The sequence below is a fragment of the Astyanax mexicanus genome, chromosome 24 (genome assembly GCF_023375975.1).
Source record: "Astyanax mexicanus isolate ESR-SI-001 chromosome 24, AstMex3_surface, whole genome shotgun sequence".
Taxonomy (NCBI): domain Eukaryota; kingdom Metazoa; phylum Chordata; class Actinopteri; order Characiformes; family Acestrorhamphidae; genus Astyanax; species Astyanax mexicanus.
Genome location: NC_064431.1, coordinates 13,359,353 through 13,377,214, shown reverse-complemented (window position 1 = coordinate 13,377,214; position 17,862 = coordinate 13,359,353). Strand labels below are relative to the sequence as shown.

Genomic DNA, 17,862 nt, shown 5'->3' with positions numbered 1-17,862 from the left:
TATTTGATTGCAGACAGTATGAACCCAAGATATTTTATTTATTTATCTGCTCAATTTGATGCATGCACAAGAAAATGCACAACCACATGCTTCACACATTGCAGGCAATTGCAGCAAAGAAAGAAAACTATAATGAACCAGTCCGTAATAGACATACACCTGTCTTTTGCCCTCATGTGCACTAACAGGAAATTGTTTGAGAGGTGAAACCTTATAAAATAATAACAGTTGGACAGTTGCAGGAGGTGGCAACATCTTAGAATCACTAATCCTCCAAAACTATAATTAGATGCCAACTCTGTGCCAAAAAACTATTTGAAAAGCTTGCTAGGACACATCCTCACATTGTTTTTCTGAAACAAACAGAACATGCAGTAACTGCCTGAAGCTTGCAGTTACTGGAACCTGCAATTCAGCTACTTTAAGTTGAACCCATTGCTTACACAGATCTCGGCACAGCTTGTCTAATCTTTGCAGTAAGTTATTGCCCATATTTAGCGATTTGCACTATTTGCTCAGTGCTTCTGGTACTTCTGGTTGCTCTGAAGAGGATTTGCACCCAAGGGCATCAGTGAGGACAGTTCTGTCAAACCAGCCAATCCTAGAAGAAACTCCATTTTCAGTCCAGAGAACACAGGTTTTTAGGACAGATAGGTGGGTGGATGGTTGCATGTATGTATGGATGGATTTTATCATACTAAGCATTTACTCCTCCAGATCTATATCGCTTGTTTCCCAGTTGACTAGAAATTACACCAGATCTATTTAGTTGCAAGACGCAATAAAATCCTTTCAGCAATGCTTCAAAATGCATTAGAAAGTGTTCCCTGGAAAGCAGAGACAGTTACTTTTTAATACCCTTGATTTTGGAAGAAACAATAATTGAATGAGCAAGTGTGCCAATATTTTCGCTCATATACAGTAGTGTAGCTCTGAATTCTTTAGTCGTTTTAACCAAGCTACATCAACAAGAATGACCAATCAGGTTGCCCTACTTGTCAAAGCCTTCTAACACCTTTGACCACCTTGGCAATCAGTCATGCTGATAGACCAGCCAGTCCATCAAACTCAACTGAACATAGCATATGCTGGTCCAGAGCTAAGCTGGTTAAGATGAATCACCAGATCAACCATGCTATGACTACACTGGTTAACCATCATGACCAGCTTGCCAAAATATTTTGACCAGTATAAACTGCTTAACAACCATCTACCCTCTATGCTTGTGGAGCAGCTTGTCTATAAAACTTGAATGAAAACATTCTATATACTGCACAACTATTATTATACCTCAGTATTTGTGTGCTATAGCAAAAGGACACATTCATTTGGTAAATCTTTACATTGGAAAAAGGCTCCCTGAACTGTTACTTTGGATGACCCACAGATCCTCAAACCATCAATTGGAGCAGTGTGTCGCTCCACAGCACAGGCAGAATTAAGTCACTCACTACCATTGGCAGATCCCAAACAGAACTTGAATTCGTCAAAAAGTCAGTACCGTAGTATTTTGTTCAGGTTTTTTATTCAAAGGTGATGGGGGCTGGTTAATGTGGAAATTAACATTCTCTCCGTTCAATGATCCCCCTCTCAAAGTCTCTCAACTATGCAAAATCTTCAAGTGCATTGCAGAGGCATGTTAGTAGTCAATGATCTCTCGCCAAGGGGTACACTACCCAAAATTATCCTCTGAGAGCTTTTTTACTGAGCAGCTGAAGATGCACTTTTGCACCCACTTGTGGTGTAAAGACCCAGTGTCTTATCGGACCACACCGGTAGACATTTACATTTCTGCCAATTTTCTTCTGCAGTCTGATCTGAGTTTTATTATTCATTATGTATGTATCATTATAATCATATCACAAGTCATTATTACCATTATAACATATCATATAATATATGTCAGTGCGTTGTGCTTGTACTTGTTTTGTACTTTAGTGGTGAGCAGCTTGCTGGTAGGGGTCAGTGGGGTAACAACATTTAGAGTGTGTTAGCCTCTTTCCCTCTCTCTCTCTCTCTCCCTCTCCCACTCTCTCTCTCTTGACTTAGTGACAAACCTGAAAGCCTTTTGTTGCCATCTTAGCCAATAGAGGCAGATTACGACAGAGGCCAGTGGGCATATATAAAGGGGGGCTCTCCAGGCGCGTTTGTACACTTGTCAGTGACAACACCAAAAAAAGAGAAACACCCCCTCTCCAAAACAGGACAAAAAGAAAAAAAAACGTGACCAGGCTCCCTCCAGCTTCCCAAGTGTCAGAACCAGCGAGAACCAGCATCCCACCAGATCTTCCTCCACTAGGATGCACTGAAGGATCCTTGTCCAACTACTTTTGGACTCCTGTGGACTCGTCCTTTTGTTTGACCTCCATCCTGGTTGGTTATGGGAACTCACACTTGAAGGGGAAGAAGAGCGGTTTAGGCCGGCTTTCTGAGGACTCGCAGGACCCTACTCCATCTCCACCTTCTCCACCATCTGCTTCCACCCAAAGCCCACCCGGAGGTCCGCTTTGGTACCGGGTAGAACCGTAGCACAGCGCCATGGCGAGCTACAACTTTCTGCTGTGTCTCACAGTTCTGGTGGGGCTGGAACTCTCCGGCAGCGACCAGCCGGACTTCTCCATCCCCCCTGCCCGGGACGGGATGGGGTCCCGGGACTTGGATCTAGACCCACACCTCCACCCGCACCACCACCCGGACCCGGACTCCCGGCTCTCCCTGATCGAGGTAGAGGACTCCGGAGCCCGCGACTGCTCCGCGTGCGTGTGGCGCGAGCAGAGCAAAGTGCTGCGTCTGGAGACCATCAAGTCCCAGATCCTCAGCAAGCTGCGGCTCAAGCAGGCGCCTAACATCAGCCGCGAGGTGGTCAACCAGCTGCTGCCCAAGGCGCCCCCCCTGCAGCAGCTCCTGGACCAGCACGACTTCCAGGGGGACGCGTCCCCGCAGGACGAGTTCGTGGAGGCGGACGAGTACCACGCCACCACCGAGTCGGTCATCACCATGGCCTCCGAGCGTAAGTGCCCTCAGCCCGGCTCGTGTCCCCGGGGAAACTTTGCGCGTGTGTTGGGAAACTTTGTAGCGTGCTGTGCTTCTCGTTTTCAGCTTTGATGTTTCCACTTAAACTAGGTTTTAGCATCAGTGCTGACTGGGGGTCTTTGGTGTAACGTTAATTAAGTAAGTTTAAACGCTTAGCTTTGAGGTTCTAGCATCATCTCAGATTATGGTCTGTGTTCTTGGTGAAATGTCACTTTTTAGTTTTGTATTAGTGTCACTGGTGTAATGTCATTTGTAGTTTTACTGCTTAGCTTTGAGAAGCTAGCATGACCACAGGTCATGCTCTGCATCCCTGGTGAATTGTAATTTCTTACTTTTGAATTTAGTGTCAGTGGTAAAACATTACTTAGAATACTAGAATGTTTGTACTTTTGCTTACTGTCTGTAAATGGTGTAACATCATTGTCCTAGCGTTGAACTTTTTAGTTTTGTACTCAGTGTTGTACTTAGCTTTACAGTGTGTCCCTGATGTAACACCATTTTTTAGTTTCATTGCTTTGCGTTGAGGTCCTAGCATCATCACAGATTACAGTCTGTGTCCCTAGTGAAATGACACTTTATTTATAATATGGAGATATGTCAGTGTGGCTCTGGTAGTGTCATATTTTTAATTTTTTAGATAGCATGTTGTGTGTCGCTTTTTGGTGCTTGTACTTAGTTTAGCTGTGCATCACTTGCTCATATATACTTTTAGTGTTTTTGCCTAGTGCACTGTGCCTCTGGTGAAAAGCCTTTGATTGCTGTGAGTCCTTGGTGCAACATCACATTTTCATGTTTGATTTATTGGGTGTCAATGATGAAACATCACTTTTTGTCTTTTTAATTCATTACTGCAAGTATGTAATTAATTCACAATGTGTCCATGTGAGACATCTCTTTTTCATGTTTGCACTTAATTTGTGTACCTTAGTGTACCATGACTTTTTGGTTTTGTATACCATTTTCAGTGTTCCTGGTGCCGTACTTTTCATTCTCAATGTTGATGTTCCCACTAAAACTGTTTCAGTTCTTAGTGTGTATTTCTGGTGCAAGGTCATTTCTTAGTTTTAGGGCTTAGCTTGGCTGCTCGAGCATCACTGATTACTAACCATTTCTGTGGTGATTTTTTTTTGCTTTGCTTCTTTTTTCTAATGATGTGTCGTTTGTGAAAAGGCACTTTTAATAGTTAGCCAATGATTTAATGTCTGGTGCAGTGTCAGTTGTCAATTGTGCCATTTGTTGGTGCTTGTCCCTTGTCTTTACTGTGCTTTACTGTAGCAACACTGTGTTGTTTAACTTACCTTACCTGCCTTTGTGAAATATTATATTTTTGCATTAATGCTTAGTGTCCCTGGTGTAACATACCTTTTTGTGTGCTTCTGCTGACTGGCTGTCCCTGTTGCAACGTTTTAGTGTTTGAACTCAGTGTGTCCCTGGTGAAACATTGCTTATTTAGTTTTTGTACTTAGGTTACTCTGCATCCCTGGGGTAACTTAATTTTTTTGTATGTAGTCCTGCTCACTGCTTGTCCCTGGTGCGGCATCACTTTTTTATGTTTTTTATTAGCTTACTGTGTGTCCCTGGTGTCACATCAGTTCTGTGTGCTATTGCTTACAGTAAAATCACTGTGTTGCTTTACTTTCTCTGGTTTAACCTTGTTTCTTTGCGTGCTTTCTTATCACAACTCTGCTTTTGACTGTGTGTCCAGTGTTATAGATTTCTGAACGAGTGAAGATTTTATGATTACCACTCTGTTCAGCTAATTCTGGCTAAAAGTCCTGGTTATTGTCTTGAACGTTTAGCAACATCATGTGTTGGGTACTGGCTTGTGCCTGATTTTTTGGGGGGGTGTGGTGTGTCATAAATCAATAATGATAATGTAATTAAATTCACGGCAGGCAGATGCACTTGAATGAACCACAGATAGCCCACGTTCTGGTCCACTCCCTAACTCAACCTCCCCCATCCTGTCCAGCAAAAGAAAGCAATTGGAGAAATTGCTGCAGGTTTCTCTCAGCATTAAATGCCCTTATTTTCTATTTCCCAGCTCTGGAAATAAGAGGCGATATTAAGGCAAATAGGCCATCTAATGACAGAATGGCCCTAAAAATGGCGAGCAGCTGTGTTAGAGCAGCGCTTTAGAGACGGGCCCTAACCGGCTCCCCTGCTGTCAGGCGCACTGAGAAAAAGTGTGTCCAAAAAAAGATGCTATTGTTCCCCCCTCTGCTCCTCCGCCTCCTCCTCCTCCCCAACACCCTTCTCCTCCTCCCTGCAGCAGTCCCTCACCACCGCACTTGCCTTTTAAATGCGAAGTTTATAGGCACAGCTCTAGGTTTTTTTTTTTGCCTCCTCCATCGAGGGGGACACAAAGCCCTATGGAACAGTTGGGGTCGAGGGGAGTGTGTGACCTTTCCGCCAAGAATCGCTGGGGTTCAACAACATTTACACACGTAATGTATTCTGCACAAGGCGGACGAAAAGCCGAGCAAATAATCCGTTTTTTCTTTTGGGAAGCAGGAGCCGAACAAAGATAGGTTTGTGTTCCCCTAAAACTAACCTCTCCGTTGATTGTCACACAGCCCACGTCGCTGGCCATTCCCGCAGGCATAATGAACAGCAGCTCAGCGGCCTGCCACTAAGAGTCACATAAATGATCCCCTCCCAGGCCCTGTGAAGCAACACTTACTATTATATTATTATATACACACATATAGTGGAGTTAGTGAAGTTGTCGTATCTTTAAAATAGCAATCAGTGTTAAATAATTTTGTTCTAATTAATTTTAAATAATTTATTTTGGTGTATTCATTCTAAAATTCTGGTACAATGTAAAAAACAACTGTTAGATTCACATTTTGTCAAAAGTGAAAAAAAACGTCAGAGGGAGTAAGGGAAATTTAACATCTCTCTCATTCAAAGACCATGTATTTTCTTCTTCTTCTTTTTTTTTTTACAGTTTTTTAAAACCGTAATTCTGGCATTTTTTTTTATTCATGATGAATCTATTTAATTAGTTATTTACTTAGTAAGCCGCCGTGATGGGAATTGGAAATTGGAAAGATTCAATTATGATGTGTGATAGTATATGTATACAAAAATTTTGACATGCATGGCCAAATTACACATATTTAATTTGTTAACTAAGCACTGTAGCAATCACTGACTCTAAGTAATTAAAGCACTGTAAATAGTTTATACCATAAGCCTTTCAAACCATAAAAATAAAAGTCCAAATCAACAATGTGGGAAAAAGGTTTGACATAGACTCTGTTCACTTTAACAGGCTGAAGTAACTTATATCTGATATATCTGATATATCTTATATCTGTGTGGTTCAGATTAGATTTTTTTCATGGCTGCGTGAATGTCATAAACGTCATATGTGAATGATTTCAAATAAGATTTGAGTCACTTTCATATGTGGTCCTAAATCAGATGTGTATCAAATCCATGGACATGCAACATGAACGGTCAAATCGGAATTCATGTGTATTTTTGCTTTTACACATGCGCTATGTGCTTCTTTCTCCTTCCCACACATCTCTTGATGCAGCTGTGCAGCTATAGCTGCAAAAACAGCAAAAGCAAACCGCCTGGCCTTTTTTAACACCCTCAACCTGAGCATGTACTTCAGACCTGCTGTACAACGTATGTTTGTTGTTTGTAAAGAAGATGACGTTTATATTCGCTCACATTACACACAGATACAGGTTACTTACATTTGTGAATGTAAACAGTCAAGATCCTATCTAGGCAAAAATTGGATTTGAGCAATGTGGCTTGTTATGTAAACGTAGGCATATTTCATATTACAAAGCTATCTCAAATAATAAATGTTAGCACAAGTTTATGTACCAAATGTCTAAAAACTGAAAGATGAAATTAATCAGTTGGGGTCAATTAATCACTAATCAAAAAGAGTATGTAAGATAAACAACACTTCACCAATTGTGAAGCATTAGGGAAAGTAAGATAAGATAAGATAAGAGAATCCATTATTAATCCCACAATGGGGAAATGTGCAATGTAGTATGAGGTAGAATGGATTTCATGAAAAAGCACCAAATCATGGATGCAAATTTTAAAGCATCTGCGAAAGAAGGATGATACAAATTAACCATCAACTACCAGAAGAGAAAAAAAACTAAGCTTCTGAAATGGCTTTCATGGTCCAGTGATCTAAACATCAAAGAATATTTGTGAATAGAACAGAAGCTATGATATGTACAGCTCTGGAAAAAAGTTAAGAGACCACATCAGTTTCTGAATCAGTTTCTTTGATTTTGCTATTTATAGGTGTATGTTTAAGTAAAATGAACATTGTTGTTTCATTCTATAAACTAGAGACAACATTTCTTCTGAATTCCAAATAAAAATGTTATTTATTTGCAGAAAATGAGAAATTGCTGAAAGAACAAAAAAAGATGCAGAGCATTCAGACCTCAAATAATGCAAAGCAAAGTTTATATAAAAAAAATCAGAAATCAATATTTGTTGTAATAAACCTGGTTTTTATTCACAGTTTTAATACATCTTGGCATGTTCTCCTCCACTAGTCTTACACACTGCTTTTGGATAACGTTATGCCACTCATGGTGTTTAAAATGTTCATATAGACAAAATAGTTTACATTTTTATTGCACTCTTTACTATATACATTTCTGGCTGTGAAAAAAGCCCCCCTACTTTGACACACCCACTTTAACTCAGTAAGGATGTGTTAATGAGTTGATTAGTTGGCTCAGGTGTGCTTGTAGAGGGGTATTCAATGAAATGTGGTGAACAGTGGGTTGGAACCACTGGTATGTATACACTGACATGCCAAAAGCCTTGGGACAGGAACTAGTTCAGTGTCCTATTGCTTTTGTCATGTCCCAGGACAGCTATGGAAGACTGCACTGATCTTTGGGTTGTTCAAATCTGGATATCTATTGCTAGTTGCTAGTCAGTTCACACGGACAATTCTAGCCAGATACAGCCAGTCATGATCCTCTCCATCCACGGCACTGTCCACTCTGGACCATTAAGCATGGTGCAAACAGGTTTATGTTTGTTTATCCACTTATGGCAGTTATTTTTCATATTACAGGGCATACACAAGCTGTGTAAGTGCATTTGCACATATGTGTCCGCGACCATAAGTGTCATTTAAATAAAGTAGCTGAATGAATGGATTAATTCATTAGAAGGGGTGCCCACAGCTATTTGGACTTATAGCCTTTCAAGCCTTTAATCTTTTTGGCCTTCAGATGTTTTCTACACATCTTCTTACGCTCTTGCGCATCTTCTTCTCTTCAATCTTCTATCACCTGTCTCTTCTTTACTCTCGCTATGTGCTTATCACTGCTCGTTCTCTTTTTCATCTCCTGTCCTCTCCTTCATCTTTCTTGCTTCCCCTTATCCCCCCTTTTATTCCTCCTTTTCTCTCTCTCTCTCTCTCTCTCTCTCACTCTGTTTCTCTCATTCTTGCTCCCCCCCCTCTCCTGCTGAGAGAAGGACTGCATCGCTCTTGCCTGTGGCGTCGTAATGGATCCCACAGGAGTGCCAACCGGAAAAGGAGCGAGAAAACTTCAAACATTATTCCCCGCTCACCACGACGCAGATATGCCTCTCATGTGCCTTTGATGCCGCCCGAGGCATCCCGCAGAACCTGCAAACTGGACGCTTTCCTTTTTTCTTTTTTCAACCTGCGAGCAGCTGCAGTGGGGGTTCAATGGGTTTATATTCTCCTATTTATTAATTAATATCACAGTGCAGAGCTTCATCTTCTAGCTGGGCCTCCGGAAACTCTCGGAAACTGTAATCAAGGACAGGTACACTATAATTACGTTCCAATACCTTGGCTGCATCCTAGGTGGGCTGCATTTCTGGGCTTTTACATGATTAAAGGCTGTTGCAAAGTGAAGGATTCTTCTTATACAGCTGTGAAATGCAGCCAACATTCAAAGCATTTGAAGGACGCAACTGATGCTCACAATTTACTGTACATGTCCAACATGAGGGAAAAAAGAAAAACAGCATCTTGAAACGACTCTTTTTAAAAATGATTAGAACTTATTTTGCAGCTCAGTGTAATTCTGTGACGTCTGCATGGGACGTCACCATAAAGCCTCATCTGTGTGACCTGAGAAGGACTATTCATAGAACAGTTGTCCCAAGGACCAGTTCTACCTCAACTGCAGCCTACACTTTATGTATTCAGCTACTTTAAGTAGTGCCCGAAGCTGAAACAGAAACAGTACAGAAGTATTGCCAATGTTGGCACCAGGACTAATGCCAGGTATGGGCTAGAGGGTTAGTAAGTCTCAAAACATATAGTTCTGGAGCAATCAAACTGTGTTACCTGAAATAAGGGTTGGTGCGCCATTCGAGAACTTTTGGATTGGATGACTTGCGGAGGTGAGGATAAGGCAGTGGTTTGTGGTGATCATTCAACATCTTGACCTCATTAATGCTCTTCTTTGCACAGTAGAGACAGTTATAGGATAAACTCTTTTTAAATCCCTTGATTTAATAAAAAAACTGTGTAAATGAGCAGGTTACCCAATAATTCTGTGATATGGTATATGGAGTGTAGAGTGATTCACAGAAGGTCACAGGTTCAATGTTCCTTAGACTTAACAGACTCTATGACTTGAGTCAGCAGGGGCACATAGTACTGAAAAGCGTTGTTGACTTTTTTTTAACAGTTTTGGTGCTACTTAAAACAATGAGACTAGAGAAAAAAACTCATTTTAAAAATATAAAAAATAAGAAAATATAAAAAAAAGAAAAAAAAAAACATTTAACTTAGGCAGCGAATCGTTTTATCTAACCATTACTTTTAAGATCCCATGCATGCATACCTTTAAAAATTCTTTCTTAGTACTTAATTTTTAGGAGAATGTGTAAAAAAGACCTCAAAGAACCTTTTTTTTACTTATAAAGATAGTGGTAAAGAATTATTTTAGAATCCAAACAGTTGATTTTTCTTTTGTTCTGTATTTGGCCCGCACATACACTCTAAATTCTCAAAACTACAGAACTGGTGCAACTCTCTGTGGGTTGGGTAGGGTGGTCTTGCCTCTCCTCTCATCCTCCCATCGCAAGTGTAGACAGTGCTAGCCAGCACTGGTGTTTGTTAGCTGATGTAAAAGAAAAAGCAGTTAGGGTTTAGCGTTCTCCTTGTGTGTTGAGCTCCAGTGGTGTTAGATTAGCTGCAGTTTGAGATGTAGTGGAGCTTTTACATATAACTCAGAGGAAGCAGGTATCATCTATCCTTCCAGTTGCTGGTGGCATTATTGTAAAAAAGAGGAGTTTTAGATGGTGGGTTGAAATGTTCTGTCCAAACATGACTATTTTGTCCCAAATTTGTAAGATTTTTTAAAGCTGATATTCCATGTTTTAGTATTTTTGTCACTTGTTTCACTATTGCATGAACTAAATCCAAAAGTCTGTTACAAAACTATGTACATTTATTGAACACTGTACATTTTAACAGTGAATATGTAGTGTTGTAGGATGTAGTGTTATTTCATACAGGCACTTTTTTGTTAGAACGTAGATACTTGTATATAAAACCTATATAATATAGGTGCTACATATATGCGATATGCAATACATATAGAACACATGATGATCCCAAATGCTGTAGAAATTATCTAAAAACAAACATAAGGAACCTGTGTGTATTCAGGTTGGTCAGTTGTGAGTGGTCAGGTTAGTCAGGGGGAGATTTGGCGCTGGAGGCCACGATGGGGGCTGACCCCATGGAGCCCTCATTTGTCACCTGTCTACATATTTAAACCAGACCTTCCTCCCTCATCAATGCCCCCCTCTAACATTCACAGGCTTTTCAGAAGGTTTGTCAGTAATTTGTCACCCCTCCTTCTCCTGCCTGGTCCTGCTCTTGTTTGGGTTTAAGGATCAGTCCATCTAACAGCAATTTAGCTAAATAAATACCCACACCAGCGATCAGTGGTCATTCAGGCTGGGGCGGAGGGTGAGGCTGTGGGCCGAGCAGGGCTGCTGTTTGTGGGTTAGGGTCGCCAATCTATTCAAATGTGAGTTCAGATCAATTTAAATGTGGATTCTGATCAATATAAACGTGGATTAGGCTTTTATTTTTATTGCCTCTGCTCTGGATATATTTAAAGTAACGTGAGCGCAGTAGTCATGGTGCCTGATAAGTAACTTTGAATATGATGTATATTCCAATAGAAATGCTTAATCACTTACTGTTTATATTTTGTGTACTAATTTACCAAATAATACTAGTGTACAGTCTCCAATTACAGTAGGATTGAACAGTAAAGGAAAACTCTGACATTGTTTTCTTTGATATACATTGTGAAATTGAAAAACTAATGTTTTCACAAGATTTCTCCAGAAGGGGATGATCCAGCATGTCACAATACTACCAATGGATTCCAGGCATCCACAATTAGAGAAAGATAAACAATGCTGGGCTTCTGATAAATATGTCATGGAATATGAGAAATGTATCCTTTTGTATCAAGCAGCAAAAAAGAAAAAAAGTAATTTGACATTGCATAAGGCAATGCTCGTCCTGCGATGTGACTACTGCACTTTGCGATGCACGTTGTGCACGTTGTGATGACGATGCTGGTCAAACTGGTTCTTGAGAACTGATCACACATCCAGCACCAACCACACACACACACACACACATATACGCAGAGCTAGAACTAATACATTCACTGAGTCACAGTGGAGAAAAAGCCCCCTATTGACAAGAGGGGTCGCGGAGTTCACAGCAATGTGATATATCGGATGAGGAGCCAATTAACCTCTTCAGGTCTCTTTCTTTGGCCGCAAAAGAGAGCTGGTAGTAGATTAAACAACACAGCCCCACCCCCACTGGCCCCCTATTCCACAGAATATACACCTAAGACGTCAAACACACACTCACTCCCAACATCCACCCACCAACCACTCCCACCCCCTCTCTCCCCCAAAAAAGACACAAGTCTTTTATAGTGTTGACCCTATAAAAGGGTCATTTCCTGAAGGTGCAGGAACCATAAACGTTAAAGAAGGGAGAGTGGCAGAAAAGACAAGACGGTTGTCGGATGGCGGGAGGACCGTGCGAGAAGCCGACGGCTTTATACATGCGACGTTGGACAGTAACACCTGCGTCCGAGATCGTTTTCAGCGATTCCCGTCCATCCAGGCCGAGGCAGGAGGGTGGGAGGAGGGAGGTGGAGGCAGGGGGGGTTGGGGTCAGCAAACATGTGTGGACGCTTTTGTCATTTGTCTGTTTTGTTTAAAAAGAGATAAAAAGCGAGGACAGCGGGGCTGTAGAAATAGCACAACATGCTGTCAATTTTATGGCTAATAAACTTTCAAAGAGACCAAAGTCCATTAATACCCGGGGCAAAATTTCACCAGCCCTCTCAGGAATCTCACTCTCTCCTCCCTCTCCTCCCTCGCATCCCTCTTCCCACGCTCTGTCTTTCTCTGTTCTTCTTCTGAAAAAGTGAAAAAGTCCCGCTCATTTCAGGGACACTTAACCTATAAAAGGCATCATAATCTGAATTCACAGCTTGTATACAGTAATTTGAAAAGAAATGATAAAATCTGGATATCTGGACAATAATTTGTGTGTTTACATTTACAGTAATCTGATTACAGCAGGACAGCAGAGTGTGTAATTATCAACGCTTTTACATGAACTTGGGTAAAATGACAGTTTAAATGAGTCAGGCAATAAACAAATAAGATATAGCCCAAACATCATTCAACAACCCAAACTTTATGCGCTTGCTTCGCGCTTTATTCTGCAATATGCACATCCATCAGCTAGAAGAAGAAGAATATTTAGATCCTATATTTTCAGTGTTGAAACTCAGTATTGAAGTGTTTGGCTTCCATCTTGCCATGGGTGCTGTGTTAAATGCTGCTCGCCTATTTCTGCTAACATGGCCTATTTTTACGAATGCACAGATCCCAGAACACTGATAAGTAAATGCACACACTGAGAGAAGTAGTACAACTAAACACATGTGTATACTAATGAAAAAAATCCACTTTGGTATCTTTATGGCAAGATCAGAAGAGTTTTTTGTGGCATTCAGAAACAAGGGTGTAGATGCAGATGAATCTGGAAAGAGGTTTGAAAGAGGTTTTCAAAACTATTAGAAATCAGACAACTGCCAACAAGGCCAGATCACTCTACTGTAGTTAAAGTATGGATACTGTACCACAAATTCAACTAAAATAGCAGAAACTGTGCTATAGTATACATTTGACAACTGTATTACAATCCAACTCAATTACAAGAGCAGAAACTGTACTATAGCAAAGTGTTGGGTACTGTGTCACAATGTAACTCAATTGAAGAACAGAAACTGTACTATAGTGAAAGTATGAAAACTGATTTACAATCTAACTCAACCAAAATTGCAGAAACTGTGCGTAGTGAACATGTGGTTATTGTATCAAACATATTCTAAACTTTAAATTAAAGAAAATGTAAAATAAGTTTAAATTACACATGTATTGCAAGTAACTTTATAGCATATCTGTAGGATTGTTATCCAGTATTATTTACAGTGTTTAAACAATGGAAAAAATAAATACATTTCACAGCAGTAATATAAAATGTATGATCATCACAGAAATATATTACTCATATTACTCAGTATTGAATATATTAAATGGTTTTACTTGCCAAGATATTGTTTTCTGTAGTGCATGTGAATAAATTTGTGGAAGTACCTCCAGTTGAGATTTGGCCCGATTTCCAGGCGCTATTGTGGTGATTTTGGACTCTGTGTTCTGTTCCAGCTAGTTAGATGAGGGTCAGACGAGGCACTGAAATACATGTTGAGATTGCAAGAACATAAAACATTTTTACAGATACTGTACTATAGTAAAAACATATATATTGTATTACAACCTAACTCAATTTAAAGAGCAGAAACTGCTATAAGGAAAGTGTGGGTACTACATCACAGTCTAAATGATTTATAAATATAGTTTGGATCAGCAATTTCAGTAAAATTTATTATATAGCAGATGAACACAGTGATATTTGAGACATAAAATTAAGTTTATAAGATTTACAGAAAGTGTGCAATATTTCTTTAAACAAAACAGTTGCATAAATTTGGCCACCACAACAAAAACATTACATCAATATTTAGTAGATTCTCCTTTTGCAGAAATAACAGCCTCTAAACACTTCCTACAGCTTCCAATAAGAGTCTGGCTTCTGGTTGAAGGTATTTTGGTCCATTCGTCTTTACAAAACATCTCCAGTTCAGTCAGGTTTGATGGTTTCTGAGCATTAACAGCCCGCTTTAAATCACACCACAGATTTTCAATAATATTCAGGTCTGAGGACGGAGATGATCATTCCAGAATGTTACCCTTGTTCTTCTGCATATGTGCTTTAGTAGATTTTGAGCAGTTTTTAGGGTTGTTGTCTTGTTAAAAGATTCAGCCCGGCACAACTTCAACTTTCTCACTGATTCCTAAACATTGTTCTCAAGAACTTCTGATATGGACTGGAATCCATGTGAGCCTCAACTTTAACAAGATTCCCAGTACCTGCACTGATCACACAGCCCCACAGCATGATGGAACTACCACTAAATTTTACTGTGGGCAGCAAGTGTTTGTCTGTGTTCCTTTTCCGCCATTCATGCCAACCTCCAAATAACACATTTTAAGTTTTATTAGTCCACAGCACCTTGAAAAATAACAAGCTGGCTTGTCCAAATGTGCTTGTGCAAAGTGCACTGAATAGTTAAATGACGCACAGCGTGATGATGATGTAGGTCTTTACAGCTGGTATGTGGATTGACTATGACTTTTCTCATCATCCTTCTCCACTGCTTATCATGAAAATTATCAGGGGTGTATCAAAACGCAAAAGAGCAGAAATTGTGCTGTAATAAAATTATAGTTACAATATGGCAAACTCAATTAAAATATATAGTAAAAATATGGCTTCTGTAATCTTCTAACTCAATTAAAAGGTATAAATTGTACTATAGTGAAAGGATGCATCATGTATTACAGTCTAGCTCAATTAAATGTGCAGAAATAGCACTATAGTAAAATTGTGAGTACTGTATTACAATCTAACTCTTTTTTTTTAAAGCAGAAATGGAACAATAATAGAAGAGTAGAAACTGTTTTATAGTGAAACTGTATCACAATCTGACTCAATTAAAAACATCAGAAATTTTACTGTAGTAAAAATATGAGTACGGTCTATCTTAGCTAAAATGTGTGAAATGTTCTTTAATTTTGCAATGCCTATTTTGCTTTTTTGCCACCAAGGTTTATAACTTGTATCCTGACACAGCTGCTTAGAAACTACATTTTTTACTAATAACGACTAATTTCACACTGGCTGTAGGGAAGGTCTGGATTAGCCAAAGGTTCTAGACTGAGTGAATGGTTTGCTAGATGGGTGCAGGATTCATAAAATTCCATGTGTGAAACCTGCAAAGAGCAACAAGCAGGCTCAGTCCTCTCCTAAAGGGACTGAGATCAGAGCCGCTTTTTATCACGGGCTGCATTTATAGAGCCGTGTTAAAGAGTCAAAACAGATGTCAGCCTTCACTAATAAAGGAAATCATTATTCTGCTGGCCCTCCACTAATTAAGCACTTTGTCAGAATGAGGGCGGAACGAAGGGAGGAAAAACAATAAAAATCACTGAGCACATTATTACCACCCATGCTGACTGCGGACGTGAGCTCGTTTATTAAAAATGCCCATTCATAGAATCTAAAAGGCTCAATCAGTCGCAGCACAGCTGAATCATTCTGGCTGGCAGTTAAGAGCCCAGATACGCCGGAAAAGCAGTCGAGATTGTGCCGCTGGATATACATGAAAAATTAATAAGGATCTTAAGTGTTCTGAGAGTGGCTTCCCACCACGAAGGGAGCCGCTAACGCACACTTCCTCTCCCATTTAATGTCAGCCGTGGAGCTCATTAGGGACGCCAGTTTATCAGTTGCCAAAAGCACAATTGGAAGACGGCCACGGTCATTGCTGTTAAAAACAACAGTCAGAACTACTGAAATAATGCTGGGATTTCAGAAAAGATTCAGTATGAGGTCATGTGTGCAATCCTGTAAATCTGTACACTATAAAAAATAAGGCTTCCTAATAGGTGTGGGTGTTATGGCCCTAAAATATCAGTATATCAGAGTTTTTTTGTGGTAACAGTATTCTTGGGGACATGACAAAACAGAAAAATATTTAATTAATTTCAGGAACATGCTACTGCAACAAACTTTTAAAGGTTTATTTAGTATACAGTACCAAAATTTATATATATATATATATATATATATATATATATATATATATATATATATATATATATATATATATATATATATATATATATATACATTTAATATTGAAGTCATTAAAGCTATACAGGAACACATGCACATTATTACATTATTTAGTATTTCAGATTAGTCTTAGTAGTCAGTTAGCTTTGATGACAGATTTGCACACTCTTGTTCAGGAAAAGTTTTTCCTTTGCCTGCTTTTCCTTCACACTGCAGTCTAGCTCATCCATAATCATCCATCTCAGTTGGGTTTAGATCAGGGGATTGATGTGGTTGGCAGCATGAAAGTAACCAGCATTTTAATCAGCAGCAGCTAGCTAAGCAGTCATTTAGCTCAGTTAGCTAGCAGGCTAATTTTCCGTAGCCGTAAACAGTTATGTCTCAGAGATAAAGGTAGCTAACTAACTAGCTAACTAAATAACTAACTAACTAACTAATCTATAGCATCTAGTTTAGTCGACAGACTGAATACAGAGCATTCTGCTCCACTCTTATCTGCTTCTTTACACTAAAGTAAGGGCATAACTATTAAGACTCCAGCTAGCATTGCTGGAGCATGAAGCTGTGCCTTTTTTAGCTGCTAGCACTGCTAAAGGAGTTTTGTTACAGATATTTGCTGAGACTGTTAATTTATACACTTTCAAAATTAAGATTTGTGTACAGACAGCTAGCAGAGCAAACTGTTGAGACTGTTGAGATTTATTTTTATCAGTTTTCTTATAAAAATGATTTGCTTTTGTGTGTGTATGTGTGTTTCAGTATTTATTTTGACATTCAAATGTTTATGGTATTCTAATCGTAGTATATATCAGCATTCAGTCTTCTGTGTCATATACAACTCTTGAAATAATTAAGAGACCACTTTTGTTTCTGGATCAGTTTCTCTGATTTTGCTACTTATCGGTATATGTTTGAGTAAAAAATTAACATTGTTGTTTTATTCTATAAACTACGGACAACATTTCTCCCAAATTTCAAATAAAAATAATAATATTTAAACCATCTATTTGCATAACATGGGAAATGGCTAAAATAACAAAAAAAAAAGACTTCAGAAATCAATATTTTGTGGAATAACCTTGGTTTTTAATCATGTTCTCCTCCACCAGTTTTACACACTGCTTTCGGATAACCTTATGGCACTCCTCGTGCATAAATTCAAGCAGTTTAGCTTGGTTTGATGGCTTGTGATCATCCAACTTTCTTTCTGATTATATTCCAAAGATTTTCAATTTTGTAAAATCAAAGAAACTAATCATTTTGTCTCTTATTTTTTTCCAGAGCTGTATATTGGCAGTCTGTGTTCTGATTTAGGTAACAGTGTCATATATTATCAATCTTTTACTCTCATTGGAATTCCCAGTGGTGCAGCTGTTTAAAATAATAATTTGGCATAATCACTGCAGATGCTACCAAAATTCAAAATGCATTTAATATCTACATGACAGATCTTCCAGATAATCTGTAACAATGCAATAAATATTTATTTTAAGTAATCAGTAAAACATAGC

General features: G+C 39.2%; 1 protein-coding gene across 2 annotated transcripts in view; it reads left to right on the top strand.

Annotated features, from left to right (window-relative positions):
• The first annotated feature begins 2,140 nt into the window (after positions 1-2,140).
• LOC103026675 (growth/differentiation factor 11) overlaps positions 2,141-17,862 on the top strand; it is a 41,260-nt gene continuing 25,538 nt past the window's right edge. For both annotated transcript variants that reach the window (XM_007239756.4, XM_007239755.4), the window contains exon 1: positions 2,141-3,010. In XM_007239756.4, the coding sequence (XP_007239818.3) occupies positions 2,539-3,010 (472 nt within the window). In that variant the 5' untranslated portion in view covers positions 2,141-2,538. The remainder of the gene's footprint in view (positions 3,011-17,862) is intronic.